Source organism: Typopeltis vanoorti, chromosome 10 (assembly GCF_054136105.1).
Source record: "Typopeltis vanoorti isolate ZY-2024b chromosome 10, IOZ_Tvanoo_1.0, whole genome shotgun sequence".
In the NCBI taxonomy this organism is placed as follows: domain Eukaryota; kingdom Metazoa; phylum Arthropoda; class Arachnida; order Uropygi; family Thelyphonidae; genus Typopeltis; species Typopeltis vanoorti.
The window spans coordinates 7,448,871-7,471,162 of record NC_143558.1 but is presented as its reverse complement, the minus strand read 5'-3'; the positions used below and the strand labels follow the sequence as shown (position 1 = coordinate 7,471,162).

The 22,292-nt window shown below is 35.9% G+C and overlaps 1 protein-coding gene across 2 annotated transcripts in view; it reads right to left on the bottom strand.

The window, feature by feature from the left end:
* Positions 1–22,292, bottom strand: part of BTBD9 (BTB (POZ) domain containing 9) — a 271,031-nt gene that overhangs the window by 232,148 nt on the left and 16,591 nt on the right. Inside the window, exons 1-2 of one of the 2 annotated variants that reach the window (XM_090398751.1) lie at positions 16,022–16,173; positions 3,823–4,060 (exon numbers count right to left, since the gene is read on the bottom strand). In XM_090398751.1, coding sequence (XP_090254877.1) covers positions 3,823–4,007 — 185 coding nt within the window. In that variant the 5' untranslated portion in view covers positions 4,008–4,060; positions 16,022–16,173. Of the gene's footprint in view, positions 1–3,822; positions 4,061–16,021; positions 16,174–22,292 lie in introns of those variants that run through there. The other variant, XM_090398752.1, reaches the window with a different exon arrangement.

The window sequence follows — 22,292 nt, the reverse complement described above, 5'->3', positions numbered from 1 at the left end:
ACCTTCTCAACCCGAAGTGCATAACCTTATATTTTGCAACATTAAATTGACAATCATTATCCTTCGCCCAGAATGTCAGTTTATTTAAATCATCCGGCAAGATATCTAACATCACCTTTATCAACTATTGCTTTCCTCAGTTTTGCATCATCAGCAATATCCCATCTTAAATCTTTCCCTATCCATGCTACTAGCCTCATATCCATTCCCATTTGCTAAAGTTTTTGCAAGTTTTCCCATGTGGTATTTGTCAAATGCTTTGGCCAAGTCAAGCAGTATCATGGTATAGCCATTACCTTTATCTAATTCTGTCACTTTATTATAAAATGTGAATAAGTTACTAAGACAGGACCCATCCTCTACAAAGCCGTGCTGCCCACTATATAGTGTATTGCAACCTTATCCACCCACTGTTGTATTTTACTTTTCACCAACTTTTCCAATACTTCAACATCCACTCCTGATATATTAATTGGTCTGTAGTTTGCTACCTGTCTTGGAGCCACCTTTATGTAGTAGTAGCATCTTACTCTTTCCACTCTGTTGGAACCCTGCTGAGACTTAGACTGAACAACTTCAGAGGCAGTGCCAATTCTCTTGCACATTCACATACATGGGCTGATATGCATCTAGTCCTACTGCTATGTTCACATTCATATTTTTTGAATATGTTGAACACCTGTTCATTTACCTCAATGCTGGCATACATCTCTGTAACATCAGCAACTGTAAAATTACCATCTGGATGATACACCTTTGCAAAATGATCACTCAGCAACTATTTCTTTTGGTACAGCCACGTACCTACCATGTGCATTGTTTAAAGTCATTCCACTGGTCATTTTTGCTCTTATTTGCTCTTATTTTAGCATGGAATGAGGAGTTAGCTGGAAAAGAGATCAATGCAGCTTGGGGGATTTTCAAAAACTATTTAGTAGATGCAATGTCTAAATGTATACCACGGGTGAGAAGGTTAAATAAGGTAGGTGTGAGATGGATGAATAAAGAGATTAAGCATGCAATACAGAAAAAAAGGCATTGTGGAGACAGCATAAGAGAAGTGGAAGTAACCAATTTCATGAGGTCTACAAACACCAGGCAAGGAGGGTGACTTGGTTGGTGAGAGTAGCTAAAGAGAGGTATGAACAGCAGTTAGCTAATGAAGCCAAAAAGAATCCTAGGGAGTTCTTTTGATATGTAGCCAGTAAAAGAAAGAACAATTATGGAAGGATGACACTGATTGGAGGAAATGGTATAAAGACAGCTGTTGTAGAATGTGTTGTGGAGATACTTAATGAGCAATTCATAAAGATCTTTCAATCTTGTGAATGTGACTTCATGGAGAGATTAAGAGCAGTTGATGATGGGGAGGAGAGACTGACTGTAAGTGAGCAAGAGGTGTTTGGGGAGTTGAGTAAACTAGATGTAAATAACGCTGTGGGACTTGATAATATATCACCACGTATTCTGAAGGAGTGTGCTAGAGAGTTGACACCTGCCTTGACATATTTTTTTAATACGAGTCTTGCACTTAGTCAAGTTCCTAAAGAGTGGAAGGAGGGCAAGATTGTGCCACTTCATAAAGGAGGTGATCGAACTCAAGCATCAAACTATAGGCCTATCTGTGTGTCAGGTGTTGTGGTTAAGTTGTTGGAGAAGCTTGTGAGAACTAGGATTCAGAGTTGGGTTGACAACAATGGTATAATCTTTGATGGACAGCATGGATTTGCTAAAGGGAGGTCATGTTTTAGTAATCTACTTACTTATTACAATAAAGTGACTGCTTCCTTGGACAGAGGAGAAGGATACACAGTAATATACTTGGATTTTGCAAAAGCTTTTGATAGAGTACCTAATGATAAGTTGACAGTCAAACTAGAGCAGATGGGGTTGGATATTAGATTAGTGCATTGGATTGGAGACTGGCTATCTGATAGGTATCAACAAGTTGTGTATGGGGGTGCAATATCCAGGAAAAGGAAAGTCACTAGTGGAGTGCCTCAGGGGTCTGTTTTAGGGCCATTACTATTTAACATATATATTAATGATATTGGTGAAGATTTGGATGGAGATATTCAGTTGTTTGCAGATGATGCAAAGTTGGGACGAACCATAAAGAGTAGTGAAGATGTTGTGGCCTTGCAAGAAGACTTGAATAAATTGAGTGATTGGGTAAGCAAATGGGGATGCGAGTTCAATGTTGCAAAATGTAAGGTTTTAAAATTTGGAAAACAAAGATGGGATGCAGAATTTATGCTTGGTGAGAATATATTGTTGGAAGTAGAGGAAATAAGAGATCTGGGGGTGATAGTGGATAAGGATCTAAAATTTAGGGGACACATCGCCAAAATTGTGAAGACAACACAAAGACTTCTGGGAATGATGCGGAGGACACTGACATGTAGAAGTAGGGAGATACTTGTTCCAATGTATAAGGCTTTAATTAGGCCACACTTTGACTATTGTGCCCAGATTTGGTCACCAGGTTTTCAGAAGGATGAAGAGATGTTGGAAAGGGTCCAAAGGCGAATGACTAAGGTAGTTTCTGACCTCTGGAATGTTGAGTATGAGGAAAGATTGAAAAGATGTAATTTGCAGAGTCTCGTGGAGAGAAGGAAGAGGGGAGATATGATAGAGACCTACAAGTTGGTAAGGGGTTGTTATAGGATCAATGGTGGAGAAGTTCTACAGAGAATAGTGGGAGATCAGGGGAGAACCAGAGGTCATCCCTGGAAACTGTATAAGGAGGGTGTGAGTAAGGGAGTGAGAGGCAAGTTTTTTTCGTGCAGAGTTGTGAGTGATTGGAATGCCTTGCCCGAGAGCGTGGTGTCTGCAAGTAGTTTGAATGTGTTTAAGACACGGTATGATGAGATGTGTGTGTAAGATAAAAGGACCTCCTAGATGAGTCTTTGACTCCATGAGGTCTTGTTTTAATAAGAATAATAATAACAAAAAAAAAACTCATTGGGATTTATTTTGGCCTGTTTGGCTAATGGAGGTACAAAGTAGAGACTACTTTGTATTTCTCCAAGATTTTGGAAAAATTAGCTCATGCAGAATTGGACAATTAGGGTAATATGAAGCTCAGCATTTAAGGGATACTTGCTTTAGAAATCTGCCTTTTATAACATATTAACAAAAGCAGCTGATGAGGTAAAGGCATATATTATAAATGTATAGTTTAAATATCAGGTTAGTGGATTGAAATCAACTTTCAGATGTCAAAGTTATGTACTGGGAAATAGTGTCTAGAAGGAAGGACATCCACCTATAGTACATTAGTACTATAGGTGGAATAAATGGTTTATTTTATTTTTCAAATACCTTTTATACATCTGGATCCTTTGCTCTAGAGACCAAACAAGAAACTTTTCAAGCCACTTTAGGCTTCTAATAAGCAGGCAGCAGTCTTACACCAAGTGATGAAATTCAATCATGCACAAATATCCATACCTATGAGATCAGAACTTGCAACCTGATGGTCTGAGAGTTGGTACGCTAATTGCTCAGCTAACCAGGCTTGAAATGTGCAAGTGTAATGCATTTAATGGAGTAATCACGTATGATTTGATCTCAGCATTAATAAAGGTGACTAATGAACTGTTTTATGTGGGCAATAAGGTGTGGTAAACAAAGGAAAAAATTACATAATTTTAACTGAAGAATGATAGGTGCATGAAATGTCTTAGTGGTAGAAATGGTGCTAGACCAGTTAATGAAGTCAAAGTGTAATGACAGTCCATGAGACATCTAACTCTTGGAGGTCATATATAATATAATGGAAATAATTAGTTTTAAATGATGGAAATAATTAAATCTTACCTGAAATATTCACTGCGAGCAGCAAGTATAACTCTGTGGCTAGGTATGTGAACTCCTTCAACTAATAGAACTACATCACTATAGTCATCATTCAGGTATAATGCTCCAATATGTTCAGATAAAAATGTAATATGTTCCACTTCACCAAGAGGAGGAGAGGTCCCCAAGTGATGATTATCACTCATACTGCATAGGTCAGCTAAATAAATGCTGTTTTGCCATTTTTTTCAAAACAAACCTAAAGATTAACCACAAAATCATGTTCTAACATCAATAAAGTCATTGCAATACAAATCATACAATATGAACCTAACACAAGTTGGGCTAAGTAGCTACTACAATTAATATATACTAAACTTAAGAAATGGAGATGAAAATCTTGTGACCAATAAAGCTCAGGATGATGGGCCAACATTTTTACCGATCTGTTAAAGATGAAAAACAGTGAAAAACGGGAATGAATACAAAGACAGAAGAAACAGGAAAAGAAAGATGAAGACATATGCATAAACCTTTGAGTTCAATGGGAAAAATGAGAAAGTTTAGAAGAGATAGGTATGGGAAAAGAAACAATTATAAACAATGTTAAAAATAAGAGGAGCAAACCTAAATTTGGCAATTGAGTGTTTTACACTTAATGGACTATGAAAGGAAGCATTATCTCCATTGCTATTCACTGTGGTGATGGATGTTCTAGATAGTTAACGAGAAAGGAGAAATGGCTCAATTGCATATGATTTGGACACATTCAGACCTGCTAAAGAAGAAACTGGACAAATGGAACAGTGTGACATGACAAAGCTATGAGTTACATATTAATATCAAAAAGAGTGGCAGCATGTTTTGAACTGTAAAGAAAATGTATACAGTAATGGGCAAGTATTAAAGAGTGGTGAAAACTTCAATATTTGGGAAGTGTGCTTTCTATGGATGAAAAATTTAGTTCAAGAAATAGATTTCAATGGACCAGAGCTTAACAGTATAATCTACTTTGGGATAGTGAGGGTCTACTGAAGTGCAGAATGTTGAATTAAGAGGTTAATTTCTGCTCATTTTGCATTATGTAATAGACACATGGAAACAGAGGCATAAGTAGAAAAAAAAAAACCCAATGGAAATGAGTTTTGAGGTTATTAAAAAAAATTGTGTGCATGTGTGTTTTGGGACTATAAAGTTGAAAAATGCTTGAAGGCCTGCTTGAAATGGTTTGGACATATGAGAATGAATTTAGAAAGAACAGCAAGAATGTATAAAAGGAAAACTAAGGAGATAGGCCAAGAAAAAAAAGCCACAGAAGGTAGAGAGACCAGATAAAAGATTTAGAAGGGAGCAAAAAATTGAGCTGAAACAGTGTTCCATGAAGAAAATATAAATTTTAGAAAGAAATAGAGCTAGGATATGCTTGACATGGGATTCACCTGCAAGGACCAACACTTCAATTGTTGATGGCATCTTACTAACCGAGTGCAACAACAGTTTAGCATTTATGTATAGTAATGTAATGCTAGAAAAAATCTAAAGAATAAGAGAAAGGAGCTCTTGGCAATGACTGGTGGAACCCCATCAAAAATTACAGCATTAGTTGAGTATAGGAATAGAATACAAGTGTTTTCAGCAGATAAATGCAGTCAAAAATAGATCAGGAAGATAAAGACAAATGTGGGAAGAAAGTTCAGACTACTGTGAAATAGACCAAACCAAGAGACAAAATATACAGTCACTGCTATAGAACACAGGGTATAAGAGAACACATGAAAGACATGCATCTGCCAAACTACATGCAAATGAATAGATAGATTGGAAGGAAGAAAATTAATTTTCTTTTAGAAACAGAATTTAGTCAAATATTACATGAAACAGCATATGATGGAGAACAGAGTTTGAGAGTGCTAGATCTGGTCATAGGATCAGAAAATCTGAAATGTTGGTTATAGGCACTCTTCCCATTGCCTCCAAATAGAGAGGGAATGGGAAGAGTGCCTATGTAATCACTTAGGAGGTAGCTGAATGTTTAGAATTTTCAGTTAAGAATAGGTATATGTGAAACTACAGGATAAGTGACTATGATAAACTAGGAAGCAGTTTGAATCATTGCCATGGGATAAGAATCTACAAGGAAAGATGTTAGCAGTGAATGGAAGATGATCAAGAAGTATTCCAAGGAAGTAATATCAGACTATATATGAAAGTCAGGAGAATAAATCAGGTAGGAGTTAGTTGGATGAGGTTTTTTTTTTTTTTTTTTTTTTTTTTTTTTACAGTTCTTAAGAAGGAAGTGTGGAATTGTGGAAGATGTGAGCAAGGGGGTGACAAGCAGCTTTTTGCATGCAGAGTTGTGAATGATTGGAATGCCTTGCCCAAGAGTGGTGTCTGCAGAATTTGAGTGTGTAGTATGATGAGCTGTGTGTGTGTGTGTGCGCGTGTGTGTGTGTGACAAAAGGACCTCCTAGATAAGTGACTCCATGGGATCATGATAACAACAACAACAAAATTATAGAGAAAGATGACTGAAAAACTCATGAGCAGTTCAAGGCACAAGCAAGAAAAGTGACAGTATGAAAAGACAATTGGGTTATAGGAAATATGCAATGGAAGGGATCACTGGCCCCTGGTTGTCTGAGTGGTTAGCATATCTGCTCTCTAGCCAAGAGGCTGTGGTTTTGAATCCTGCCATGAGCATGAATGTAGCTGTGTGGAAAGAGCATCTGTGACCCTACCACGTCTAACAGAAGGCTTCACTCCCAAAACTATGAACTATGGAACTGACCTTACAGCATCCATTGGCATCAAATGTGAATAACTAAAAAGGAGAGCATAGCTTACTCCTTCACTAAGTCATGCCTTAGTAATTAACTCACTTTTTTATAATAGTGATAGCTAAGTTAAAGAGAATGGCTGTTTGACAGGATACCACATGAAACTGTTACACATCTGAACAAATGGGGATGGATATGAAACTTCTTCCAATTCAGTAATTACAACAGCTTTCTGATGATTTGCCATATATATATAACTTATGGAAGATTCAGGCTTACCTTCAGGTTGACAGAAATGTAGAAAGAGAAGGGTCTTTAAAAATATGTATATCATTGAACTTATTATTGAAGTGCGCACAGTTTATCTTTTCTGCATAAATTTCACTATAGCAAGCAATTGCAGCTTGTATCATTCTGACTGCTTTGCTAAATCTCTGCATGTAGAAGCCTATTTCCTCAAACAACTAAAACCTTATCAACCAATCTTTCAATGCACTCAAGCTTTCTGTTCTTTCTCTCTCCTTATGCAACTTTATTCTTCTTGCTCTGAGGTCTTCATTTTCAAGCTCTTTTTCCTTGCTTCCACCAATTACTCTACTTTTTCAACCTTCAACTCCAATTCTCTAGCTAGTCTCTTTTGCATCAACTAACTTTTGTAATATTTTGGCCACTTTTGCAGCATCTCCTGAATTACAATTACTTGTCATGCAGTCTAACAACATATTACAAAGCATGAAACCTTTAGCCTCAAAATCTAAGGCAAAATCATGACCTAGGATTTAACCATAATGAACTTACCATTATTCTTTGTCCACAGTATCAGACTATTCAATTCCATTAATTCTATCACGTATTACCATCGCCCTCCTCCATTTAGCAAAACAAGTGGATGTTGCCTGTCAAGTCATCCCAGTGCTATCAACATACAAATTAAGCAGCAGTCTAAGTACAAAACCCTATGGCAAGTCACCATTTTTGTAATCTAGACTGCAAGCCATAGAAATCCAAGTCTGATCTGCACTTCATTTATACATGTAATCTTCTGCAGCTTATCCAACTTAGTGTTGCTGTTTTTAGTGAATCTCCTCCACATCTTCCTGTCTTGGGCTGTAACCACATCTAAGCTCTTCATCCTCAAGTCCTCCACCAGCTCTCTCCATCTCTTCTTTGGACACCAGTACTTCCTCTTCCCCTGCGCATCCATCTGCATGACCTTTCTTCCCACATAACTCATCCTCTCTCATCACATGACCAAACCATCTCAACCTTGCCTCCTGTATCTTTACTCCTAAGTTTGCAATTTTCACCATTCCCCTTACAGTTATTTCTCAGATGATCCTTTCTGGTTACACTGTACATCCACCTAAGCATTCTCATCTCCACTACCTCCATCCTGCTGATGTTATTTTTCCTCAGGGCCACAGTTTCCATAGCATACATCACAGCTGGTCTCACTACTGTCCCTGTAGATTTTGCCTTTTTACATTGATCAGTACCTTATTGCATAGCACTCCAGTCATCTCTCTCTCTCTCTAGTTCCTCCATCCCACTTCTTTCTCAGCCTCTCCATCCTCTTTCACTGTTGAACCTAATTATCTGAAGTCCCTAACCTTCCTGATGACATTTGTTCCAGCTGTCTCTTGGCTGCCACCCACTTTGCAACATACTGTCTTACTTCTGTTCAGTCTCATACCTCTCTTCGAGTACTTTCTTCCAGCTTTCCAGTTTAGCTACTAGTTCTCTTGATTCTGCATGCAACGTCATCCACATACAACATTATCCAAGGTATGTCTTCTCTCGCAGCCTCCATAACAATATTAAACAGGAACAGACTTAATGCTGACCCTTGATGCAAACAGTCACTTGAAAACTGTTTCTTCCATGCAGGTCCAAACTCTTATCTTTACATTTCATTTGTACATGTAATAGAATGTATTCCCCAAATTACCTTAACTGGAGAATTTTTTCTATTTAAATAAAATAAAAAGAAAAAATTAAAGACAAGATTTGAGAGCCATAAACAGTTATAAAGTAAAACTAGCTTGATTATGTTATTTTATTCCTCCAAATCGCAGCCATTTGACAATGAAGATTTTTTTTTCTGCCTCATCTTTCAATATACTTAATAGATCAACTTAAGAGTTTTTAGGATGTCCTTGGAGATCCTAAAGCAAGCAAATTACAAATCTAGTCTTTACATGCCACTAACATTAATGTAAAAGTAAAATAACATTCAAAAATTACAACTTTTTACTTTTATAACAGTAACCTGGCTATGCAGGCATGTAATGCTAGTTGTATTAGATGCCCGCATGTAATACAACTAGCATTTCTCACACAGCTTGCTCCAGAATGATCAATAATTGAATTTTTGGTGTGCAGAAAATGGATCACAAACTAATGTTTTAAATATTGTCAGTTAACTCATTCACTTATTAAAAACAGATAATCTAGAATAAACAAGTCTGACACTTCTAGATCCATATTCCATGTGAAATCAAACTAAAAATTAAATCAAATTTGTACTTTGATGAAAATGAGTTATTAAACCATATCAACTTTATTAGGATCATGAGTGGCATACCACATGACAATAGCAAATGGAAAAGTGAAATATAAATGAATGCATATAAAATAAAAAATAGCATTTATGTACAAATAAAAGTGCTTCTCAAGAGCTTGTTTTAGTGAGTAGAAGAATAGCAAACCAAAAAGGTACCTGATGCAGGACCATGCCTTATTTCACGTAACATACATCCAGCAGCGGATTAAGGATACTTGAGGCCCCCAGGCAAATTATATTTGGGGCCCCCAAAAATATAATAATAAAAAAAAAAGAATTTAAAAAATAAAAGTTAGGCAGCAAATAAATGAAATTTTGTACTTTTGAATTTCTGGATTTTTCTGCCTCTTAAAGGGTTAAAGGATGATAAATAAAACTTTCTTTTTTTTTAATTTTTATCATTTTTTTTTTTTTTTTTTACAAAGTTTTTTTTTTACTTGCACCACACTCAAATAATGAAAACAAAAACTCCACTAAAAAGTTATTTTTGAAACAAACACCTCACTCTTACACGATTCAATAACAAATGAAATTAAGGAGCAACCAGGCAAAATTTCCTATCTCAGCAATGTAATCAGTTTTCGTGACCTCGAAGCTGTCAACAGCGCCATGCGCTGACATTGATAATGCTGTTTTTTTTTAAAAGCATAGATAGCACGTGCTTTTCAAAATAGGAAGATTGTCAACTAGCGCCGACATTGGATTGATCATCATCATCATGAACTCGCTGCTCGTTGATGTCTGATGCCTGTTTCACTATCTTCTTCCACCTTTCTTTGTCCAGTGCACAGTGTCGCAGTTTTTGTACACCCATTCCACACCAGTCTTTTATATCGTGTATCTATTCTCTGTATGGTCTACCTCTTCTGTTTAAACCATCCAAAATACCAAACATAAATGTCTATCTTCCGGTCCTCACTCATTCTACAGATGTGTCCAAATAATTGCAGCTTCCGTTTTATAATCTTCTGCATTAGATTCTGTTTTGGTTGTATCTTCTGATAGAGCTCTTCATTGGTGATTTTCTGTACCTATCCTATTCTTAGAATCTTCCTGTAACAAGTCCTTTCAAATGACAAAATTCTTTTTCTCGATTCCTTATTTATTACCCACGTTTCAGATCCGTACAGTACACCGCTGAAGATGCATGTTTCCAATACTCTTAGTTTTGTTTGCAGACTGATCACTTTACTTTTCCATATGTTATCCATGGCCTTCAGATTTGTTCTTCCCTTTGCAATTCTGATCTTTATTTCTTTTTTACAGTCCAAGTCATATGTCAGTTTACTTCCCAAATATGTAAATTGTTCTACATTTTCTATATCAGTTCCATCCACTTGTATCTTTTGTTTCATGTTTTTTCAAAGTTCATAACAAGTCCAAATCTCTTCCCTTCCTCATTTAACAATTTCAGTGTTTTTTGTAGTTCTCTTTTGTCTTCTTCAATAATAACAATGTCATCTGCAAATCTCAGATTGTTAATTCTCATTCCGTGTACAGATATTCCTTTGGCATTTTCTTTCATTTTATCCATTGCTCTTTCTAAATGTGCAATGAAAATGCTTGGTGATATTGGGTCTCCCTGCCTAGTACCTCTGCTTGTTTTAAAGCATTTCCCCAAATCATCACCTATTCTAACTGCTGCAACTGCATTCTCATAAACATCTTGTAATATGGCTATTAGTTTTTTTTTTTCTTTTTTTTTTCTTTTTATTTTTCTTTTTTTTTTTTATCAATTCCATAGGATTCCAGAACTGCTAATGTGGCTTTCTGGTCAATACTGTCAAATGCTTTCTGAAAATCAACAAAGAAAGTATATATGTTTTTGTTTTTTCTCCTAGCTTTCTCTGCTATTAACCTCATTGTCAAAATCTGTTGAATTGTAGTTCTATCCTTCCTAAATCCTGCTTGCTCATCTGCAAGGTATGCTTCCAATTGTGTTCTCAATCTTTCTGTCAATATGATCATCACTTTACCAAGGTGACTTGTCAAGGCAATTGTTCTATAATTTTTACATTCTAGCTTATTTCCTTTCTTGTATAATGTTACTAATATTGATTTCACCTGCTCCTCTAGCATTTTCCCTTCTTTCCATACCATCTTGCATAGTTGGTGCATGTCTGTAACCATACTTTCACCACCATATTTAATCATTTCTTTAGTAATGTTATTGTTACCAGGACTCTTGTTGTGTTTTAGCCGTCCTATTGCTTTTTCTACCTCTTCTCTTAAAATGTCCATATCATGCTCATTACCTGGTGGTGATATCTGCTTCAATTCTTCAGTGAGTTTCCCAATGCTATCTGAATCTAGTTTTTCTTCATATAACTCACTACAGTATCTTGTCCACTGCTGTACAATTTTCTTTATTCATCAATACTTTGCCCTTTTCATCTTTAATTGTGGTCTGTTTTGGTTGCCACTTTCTATTAATGGTTCTGATCATTTTGTATACCTCCCTAGTTTTATGCTCTCCATAGTACTGTTCTATATTGTTGCATTAGACTTCTAACCATTTCATTTTATCCATTCTGACTGCTTTTTTCACCTCATTACACTTTCTTCTATATTGCTCTTCTATTTGTTCTGATGTATCCCTTCTTATCTTCAAGATCCTTTTCTTCTGTACTAACTTCAGTGTTTCTTGTGTAATCCATTTCTTCTTGATTTTCTCTTCTTCTGGTACTGTTTCTTCAACTGCATCTTCTATCACCTTCATTACTCTTTTCACTCTTAAATTAGAATTTTTCTTTCTCCACACTTTTAAGTTTCTCTGCTAACACTGTTCTGTACCTTCTTCCTATTTCTGCTTCACTTATTTGTGCTGTATCTCTTCTATTCTGATGTTGGAGTTTATATTTCTTTTTCAGTTTCATCTTGATGTTTGCAATCACTAAACTATGGTCCAAGTCTATATCCACTCCTTGAAAAGTTTGACATTGCTGTACTGATGTTATCCATCTTCTTTTAATCATATCAATCATGTTTTTTGGTTTTCCCATCATTTGATCGCCACATCCATTTTCTACACTCCTTTTGTTGGAATCTTGTGTTACAGATCATCATCATCGTGGTCCACAGCAAATTCTAACAATTTTTCACCTCGTTCATTTCTTTCTCCGAAACCATATTTTCCCACGACTTTTTCCCAACCATCATTATCTATTCCAACTTTGGCATTCCAAGTGGATTGCTGCAGCAATCCAATTTGACATTGGATTGATGCGGCATTATTTAAAGCGTAGATAGTGCATGCTGTTCAAAATACGTATGCAAACGTAAAAATTGTTTTGAAAAAATCTTTGCTTAAAATAATCAAGATTTTTTATGATGTTTACTGAAAACAATCTATTTTAAAACACTATAGGAAAATGTCTTGGCTTAGGGGTGCCCCCAAAGCTTGAGGCCCCTAGGCACGTGCCTTACTGGGTAATCTGCCACTGCATACATCTATTATATTATCTGCAGAATGGTCCCTACTCTTCTTTCCTTTTTGCTCCCCCCCAACAATCTTTCCTATTTCGCTTTTCTTCATTATTGCAGTAGTAGTCTACCTTCTCTTCCAGGTATTTCCCTTACCTAGTAAGCTTAAATACAGAAGGCAGCAATGGCAAACCACTTCTGCATATATATATATATTTTGCCAAGAAAATCTCATGAATAGAGGCTTAAGTTATTGTGATATATAGTGCTGGAAGATGGACACCCAGGTCAGAAGGCACTGAAATAGCTATTGGGGAAGAGTACAGAAGAACTTCCAATGAAATTAAGAATAATGAAGCTGGATCAATGCCTTCTGGAAGTTCAACTTCTGATAGAGTTACGATACCTCCACTTTACTGATTTACATAAAATAGAAATATGGAATATAGGATGCATGTATCAAGGGAAAACTAACTGGTAAAGAAATGAGAAGAACTCAAGTTAAGATGTTAGGAATCAGTGACCCGAGATGGACAGGAATGGGTCACTTCGATACCGATGATTTTAAGATGTATTACTCTGGACATGGAAACTTTTGAAGAAATGGAGCAGCATTCATAGAAGAGGATACAGAAAATACATTGAGTTACAACCCAGTGTCTAATGTGGCACCCTGTCAAATGCCTTCACTGAATCCAAGAAAATGGCAGTATATGCCTTTCCCTCATTAACTGCTCTTTATTATAAAAGGCTAGCATATTACTAAAACAGGAGTACCCCTTAACAAATCTATGTTGACTCTCACAAATAACATTACCCTCATCTGCCCAATGCTGTATATGGTCCCTCACTAATTTCTCCAAGATGTTAACTACTAATGACACACAAACTGGTCTATAATTAGACACTTCCAGTCTGCTACATCCCTTATGCAATGGCACTATCTTACCTTCCTTCTATTCCCTGGGAACCTTTCCTGTAGCCAGACTTTCATTGAAAAGCCAGGTCAAAGGAGCTGTCAGTTCTTTAGCACATTCTTTCAAAACTCGTGAAATACCATTGTACAGTCCTGAAACTGTGTTTGTTATCCGCCTTTGTACCCTTCCCACAGTTAATTTATCCCATTCAAATTTACTGACATCCAGAGTACTCAGTATTTGGAACACACTTTCCTCCTGCACCTCTAAACCTCGAAGCCTGCCCTATTCCTTTAGTATTCAAATTTACTCCTCCAGGATGAAATAATCTAATAGTGTTCATTGAACAATTCCACTATGTCCTCTGCATCAGTTATTCCCATTTTTATCTCACAATATCATTCTTTCCCAATCATTTTTCCTCCTACTGGCCACATAGCTAAAAAATTCTCTAGGATTTTCTTTGGATCTTAGGGCCAATCTCTTCTCATATTCCAGTTTTGCCTTCCTTACCATACTAATCACTCTCCTGCTGGCCTGTCTTATATTCTTCATGCATCTGCTCTTTACCTGCTTATATCTCTTCTATTATTTTTCCAAATTCCAAAATAATTTCCAAATTGTATTGAAATCATAAATTTGTTTTTTCGTTGTTAGACTGAGAACGTTTCAGATCACCCTCGTAGACACCATAATAGGATGCTAGAAAAAATATATATCTAGCAAATATTCATCTAAAGGCTAAAGTAGCAAAATGACTCGCTCATCAAAATACGAATCATGCAGCTTAAATTTAGTTTCACATGGAATGACCATGCAGTATCCTGTCAAATACCTTCACAAAACTAACTTTCCTTTATTTTGGAAAAAGAGTATTAAGACAGGACCTTCCTTTGACAAACCATGCTGTCTTTCACACACACACAGGAGCAACAAATTCTTATCCCTCTATTCCTAATTTTTTTTTTTTATTTAACCACTTCCTTATATCCTCTCTTGTCTATAAACTTGTTACCTGTCTTGGAGCCTTCTTTATGTAAATATTTAGACCCTGCCAGTGCTGAGACTTAAAATCCTGGTCAGGTGTACTGCTGATTCTCTTGCACTTTCTTAGAGCATAAGAGCCAATACAACTACTGGACTATATAGGTTATTGTTCCTTATGTTGTAATGAAATGCAAGAGAATCAGTACTACACCTGATAATGCTATTTAAGTTTGAGCATTTTCAGGGTCCCAAGGAAGGAAAACTTTTCACAGATGGTACTATGAATGCTCTACTCCAGTCATCTGGAATTAGACCATGCAACCAGGCAGGCCTTCTGAATTGTATAAATGGATATAATGCAGCCACTGTAAAATTTTTATACTTTATATTTGAGCATTTCTGGTTTTCGATGCCATTTTCTACCTCAAGTACTGATATATACATATATATATGAAAAAAAAAATCAGCTAATGCCTTTTTATTCCTGTATAGGGAGTAGGTGAGGCCGTTTTAGCCCTATCTAACTTTTGGAGACCGAGTGGGCAGTTCAATCTCCACTGGTACCCAATCGGAGATAGCTGGCCCAAGGTTATCACTAATTAAGCGGCACGCAGTAAAGAGGAAGCCCAACAAGTGCTGCCGTCTCGTGGCCTCTAACACAATATTTATTTTAATGTCTGAAATAGTGTGGGTTCTACAGTCAATTTTCTTGTCTTGAGTTTATGGGACAAAAAACCTGCTTGCCCGTGCCAGAGATCGACTAAATGTCAAAAAAAGGCTCAGAAAACTTTCCTCTGGTCACTGACTAGATTTGAAACGAAGTCTTCCTTTGTGCAGTGTCAAGCGCCATGGTGTGCAAATGCCACATCCACTCAGTGGACACACAAAGTTTTTTTACCTTGGGTTTATCATATGCTAAAAGATACCAAGTATTATATACTTGGCTTTAATCCTTTTCTCAAGGAAGCAAAACAATGTTTTACATGTGAAATATATTCACTTCTGAGCTATTTGTATATAGAGGTTAATGACTTCATATCACTTGCCTTAGTAGGTATGCCATAATGCAAAGCACATCCTCCTTTTGGGCATGTATAATGCTAGGTATAATAGCAAGGGCCACTACCTATATTTGCATAGTATTATACATGCCCAAAAGGGCATGTGCTTTGCATTATGGCATACATATTAAGGCAAGTGATATTAAGTCATTAGCCTCTATATACAAGTAGCTCAGAGATGAATATATTTTTACATGCAAAACAATGTTTTGCTTCCTTGGAAAAAGGATTAAAACCAAGTACAGGCAGCCCTCAGTTTACGAGGGTTCAATTTACACTGATTCACAATAATGCCAGATGCCTGCATGTGCTTTCTTACTGTAGTGTGGTCTGACTGAGAAACGACGCCAGCAGGCACTCTAGTGTTTACAGAGCTACTACAACGTAAATGTATCAAACCTAGTTTCACTGTTGAATCTACCTAATTGTTCTATTTAATTTTTTTTTTTACATACATATGTATTTAAATTGATAAAGTACGTAATTACATACCATGTCTGATAAAAATGCAGAAAAGTAAGCAGAACTTGGTGTTAAGGAGCAAAATCAATCACACTTGAAAAGACTGAGGTGATTCGAAGAATGGAAGATGGACAGACACGTGCTAATGTCTGTAGAAGTATGAACTTGCCTCCATCAACTGTTACTACAATTATGAAAAATGCAAATAGAATAAAACAGTCTGTACAACAATCTACGGCAATACTAAATGCAAAACATGCAAGTTATAGCAGGGGTAAACTTCATGAAAAAAATGGAAAATTATTATGGGTGGATGACTTGAATCAGAAAACCATTCCTCTGATGCAGGCTGTTATAACTGAGAAAGCAAAAATAATTTTTGATATATAATAAAAATATGTAATATCTTTTCGAAGTTTCATTTTTTTGTATATAATTTTGTTTTCGTTATAATTTTATTTTAACAAATATATGTATTATAAAATCTTTAAATATAATAATGTTACACATACTTCATGTACATATTTATGACTGCAAAATATAACTTTGTACTTCCATTAAAATTGGGTTCGTTTTACGCGAATTTGGTTTATGCCAATTTGTTTCAGGAACGGAAATGATGCATAAACCGAGAGCCGCCTGTATATAATTTCATAATATCTTTAATATATTATTCCTGATTCTTCGACTATTTCCTATCACTGTTCTCATACAATAATTTATCAAAGCAATTATTGCAGACATATCTTCATTTACAGTTTCCATGTTACATTTATCATCTAATTTCTTTAACAGTACAATTGTAACATTTATAATCTTTTAAGCATTGCTCCATATTCTTACCCTCCCCCCACTCTCTCAGCTTGCTGATTTACTAGTTAGCAACTTTGATATGCTTTCTTTGCCATGAATAAACCACATGCAATTTGATTTTCTATCCTTGAAGACAACATTCTCTGGGTGGATAAACATTTTCTTCAGTTTGCCAAAAATTATTTTTTTATAAATAATATTAGTCAACAGTTTGCCTTTGAAAGCAGCTGAACTGATTCTCAATTCAAAGGTATTATAGAATGATAGAGATCTGAAAGTTGTCCAACTGTGTCAGGCAGACTACAGACAAGACAATACAAAAGAACCAACAGGTATATTATTATGTCTGTACATGAATGCTAGGAGTATCAGAAACAAAGGGATAGTTTGTTGCCTTCAACCTACACATACAGGATTCACTAATACCTATAACCGCACATTGTAGGTATTAGTGAGACCTGGCTATCAGAATCAGACCTACTAATTGGTATCGAGTGTCATGGGTACAGTATTTTTTTTTTTAGAAAGGATAGAGAGGAGGGGAGCATACTGCTAATGATATCGGATGACTTAAATCTAGTTAGAGTTGAGACCTAGGATTGTAGTACTACTACTAACAATATTTCATGGCACTGAGTTTGAAGCCATCTGAGATGAGGTGGAATCTAACAGACTAATTACATAGTAGGGTGTCGTTACAGACCTGATGGATCAGTTGATAGTGATGATGAAATGCATCACCAAATAGAAAAGATGAGCGTGAAAAGAGTAATCATAATGGGAGACTAATTATCCAAATATTGATTTGGTAGCAGTAGAATCTCATGAGAAGAATGAAAATGCATTTATTGAGCTGTTGCAGGACAACTTCCTCAAGCAGCATGTGACAGAAGGAACTTGAAGGCAAAGAGTGTTAGATTTCATTATAATGTCAGAGGGCATTTAAGTTAAAGACTTAACTATTCTGCCTCCAGTTGGTGACAGTGATCATGTGGTACTCACTTGGGAAGTGACTAAGTTTATGAATGTTCCATTCAGAAAAGGTTACAAGCTGAACTACAAAGCAGGAAATTATGACCAACTGAGGAGTATACTGAGTTCGGTGAAATGGGATCGGTTCCTGGATGGAAAGAATATTGACAGTGCATGGGAAGCATTTAAACAATACTTAAATGATGAGATATCAGAATGTGTCCAGAGAGTTCAAAGAATAAATAGAGTAGGAGTCAAATGATGTGCAATCTTATTAAGCAAGAGATTCATAAGAAAAGGACAATGTGGAAGGAATACCGTTTGCATAAGATTGACATCCGTTATGAACGTTATAAGCAGCAGGCTAGAATAGTCAACTGTTGTACAGAAAGTAAAGTCAGTATGAAAAAAACTGGCTCTGCATGCTAAAGGCAATCCACAAGAATTCTATTGATATGCTGCAAGTAAAAGAAAGAATGAATATGAAAGAATAACTCTTTTAAACCCCAATGGTGTGAGAGTACAGATGCAGAAGACGTTCAGTTAATGAGTGTCCATTTTGTTAAAAGCTATCGACCTGGTGAATGCAACATTGAGCTCACTGCTATCTCTTCACTAGATGAAGAAATGCAGGTGTGTGAGGCAGAGGTATTAGAGCCGTTGCACAAATTGAATAAGAATTCAGCGATAGGGCCTGATGGAATATCAACGTGTTCTGAAGAGTGTTCAGGTAAACTGGCCATTCCTTTGACTAGGCTGTTTAATGAGTCAAAACAGGGAAGATTCTGCAGAAATGGAAGGAATGTATGATAATTCCATCGCACAAGGGTGGTGCATTCAGAAATGGGTTGACAGTGAATCTCTACTTTGCAATGAACGTGGGTTTACTAAGGGAAGGTCATGTTTTAGCATCTTGCTCACATTCTATAACAATGTTACCATTGAACTAGACAAGGGGAATGGATACACCATGATACTGTTGGATTTTGCTAAGGCTTTTGATAGAATACAGCATGATAGATTGTTGCATAAGCTGGAGAAAATGGGTTTGGGTTTTACAATATTAGCATGGATAAGAGGATGGCTGACTGACATAAAAAGTGGTATACGGGGGATCTGCGTCTGCAAGGTTAAGGTAACAAGTGATGTAACACAAGATTCAGTGCTTGGTCCAGATGTACAGATTGAAGAACCATTATTCAATCTGTACATTAATGATATTGGGAAGGATTTGACAAGCAACATGCAGCATTACCCTATGCAGCATTCCTGATTACCCTACCTATCTTTGCATCAGCAGCTATTTGCTGATGATGCAAAGATAGGTAGGGTAATCAGGAATGCTGCTGATATGCAGTACTTGCAGGATGATTTGAATAGGCTGGAATTGTGGGCATGGAAAAATGGGTGTCAGTTCAATGTCAGTAAATGTAAAGTCATTCACTTCGGCATGATTAGATATCCAATGTCGTTTTTATTTATGTTGTATTGTGTCTTCTATTTCTATACTAATGAATTAGCAATCATTGCAGATGCTCAGTCATAGGTCGTATTCAATGCGAGTGTGTATTCTCAAATCGCCTACTCAACTCAGACCCCTCCCCCAAAATTAAATCCTGAGTGCACTACTGGATGAGGATGTTATCCACATTTCATTTATTCATATGGTATGATGTTAAGGAGATAGGGAATTGATAGATAAGAGATAGAGGCATTGTGTGTGCAAAGGATGGAAATGCAAAGAGGAAAATAGTAGCAGCAGTATAATGTTAGATGTAGACTGACAAGCAGAGATATTTAGATATTGCTATACATCAAGAAATGTAAAGAGCAGTGATGAAAAAATATAGGTAACTTATGTTAGCAAACATGACAGTATGGGTGATTTTAATGATAGACTGGAATGACGATAAAGCATCTGAGAATCAAGAAAATGAATGAGTTATTCACAGAAACCTATCTTAAGCAGTATGTAAAGGAGGGTAGATGAGGAATGAGAGTTAGATAAGATCATTTCAGAGGATGCAATTGTGAATAGGGTATCACCCTTTAGTTGGGAAAGATACATCATAAGATTATCACCTTGGTGGTGCCCAGCCATAAGAAAACTTCTCTGATGGAGGATGAGTGTGGAACCAGAAGGCCAGTAATATAAAAAATTAGGAGAGAGCTTGGAGCTACAAAATAAAATGAGTTAAGCAGAAATTAGATAAATGCTGCTTAATACTGACCAAGGGATATTTGTAATGGTATCGATGTGTGAATGCATTTGGAAAGTCAAAGGCTGGATAAGGCAGATGTCAAATGGATGAAGGGATTAAGCATGAAATCTGAAAGAAAAAAAAAAAAAGGCAATGTGGAGACAACACAAGATGAATAATGGTAATCAGTTGCATGAAGAGTATAAAGAGCAGATCAGAAAGATGATTTAGTTGATAAGAACATCAAAATGCAATATAAGAAGAAATTAGCAAATCTGACCAAGAAAAATACTAAAATTCTTTCAGTATGTGGCAAGTACAAGAAAGTCTTGTTTACAACACACCAAAACATGGTAAGAACATAAATTTAAAAGAGGCTTGTGAAATTCTTATCACCCACACTAATCTTAACAATGGTCTAAAAATCCCAATATGGAAGGTACAACCTTTCTGCCTAAGAGTTGATTATAAATAGGACCATAGGTAATCCAGAATCTTACCTACATAGGTTATGTAGGTAAGATCTACACCTACAATGAGTTAGTTTCTGTGGTTTAGCAGTTCAAAAGAAAGATTCTGGTATTGCGACCACATGTTTATTAAGATAAATAAAAATAAATAAACCCTGTCATTTGACTTACATCTTCAGGGATTAAAAGGTAACAAAGTTTAAACACAAGAAATGAAAAATTACTCAAAATAGTCCATTCTATAATGTTATGGCAATCTAACTGTTCATTAAATTAAAAAATCCAAATGCAGAATCTGTGCAAAGTTTGAACAATGCTGGATGTTGTCACGTTCTGTTGTTCACGTTCACACTGTCCGAGGTCTGACTTAGATATTTTTTTTTTTTTTATCAATGCTGACCAAACTTGGTGTAGAATTAGGCCCTGGTTTTTATTGCATTAAAGTTGCATAACATTAAAATTGCTCTTCTTCTGCTAGAAAAAATATTAAGATTTCTACATCCCCAAAACCTCCACATCACCCTTTAAAAAAACCAGGTGTATATAAAATTCATTGCTCCTGTGGCATTTGCTACATAGGCCAGACGGAAAGATCATGCGAAATTTGTATGAACGAACACCAAAAAAAGACGTGCAAAAAAGCAGAGAACACAAATCAGGCCTAGCATCCCACACAACTTCCATCGGTCATAATGTACTCTGGCATAAAATAAACATGTCTTATATTGGAAAAAACTGTTTCACAAGGAAATTTAAAGAATCTGCAAATATGCTTAGAATTCCAATGCAATACAAAAAAAAAACCAGGGCCTAATTCTACACCAAGTTTGGTCAGCATTGATAAAAAATATACCTAAGTCAGACCTCAGACAGTGTGAACATGAACAACAGAACATGACAACATCCAGCATTGTTCAAACTTAGCATGCACAGCTTCTGCATTTGGATTTTTTAATTAATGAGCAGTTAAATGGCCACAACATCATAGAATGGACTATTTTGTAATTTCTCATTTCTTGTGTTTAAACTTTTAGTTACCTTTAACTCCTGAAGATGTAAGTCAAATGACATACGAAACTTGTTGGGTTTGTTTATTTTTTTTTTATTTATCTTAATAAATGTGGTTGCAATACCAGAATCTTTCTTTTGAATAAATAACTCATCTTAAATTAGGACATCATTTTTGCTGTAATAAAACCACCTACATGAAATTGTTCTCTGATGTTGTCATAAATAGAATATAGCTTTGATTTAGTTTTATTTTATTCACTAGAGATCAGACCAGTAGAATAACTGTTGATCAAATCATTGTGTCTTTGGTAAGCTGTGTGAGATGCAATATACTTTGTGTGGGTGTTACGTTTTTCTCCCAATAGTAACCCTACCAGGAGGTAATTTATTCTTACGTGCTCAATTGCATACAATGCTTATATTACATGTAGTTTACAAGTACTGATTAACATTTATATTTTTGTATCAGTATTCATATTTATTTTTACATCTATACATATGTATTCTGATTTTTACATCCATATTTATATATACATATATTAACACTATATAATCATTGCAGTCTCCATGTCTGAAATGAATGCTGATCATGTAACACTAAAAGAAAGTACAAGAATTATTATGGTATGATGCTAATGCATGAAAATGGTGAACTGGCAACTGCTGCAGAGGACATAGTTGAAGTATTAATTTATAATTCATCAGGGTATTTCAGCATAAGAAGCTCAAATGGAAAGAAAATGTAAGAGGATGGAGTGCTATCAACAAGCAACCAAGCGATACCAAGAAGACAAGTAAGCTTGATTGTGATATGTCAATTCTATTACCTTACTA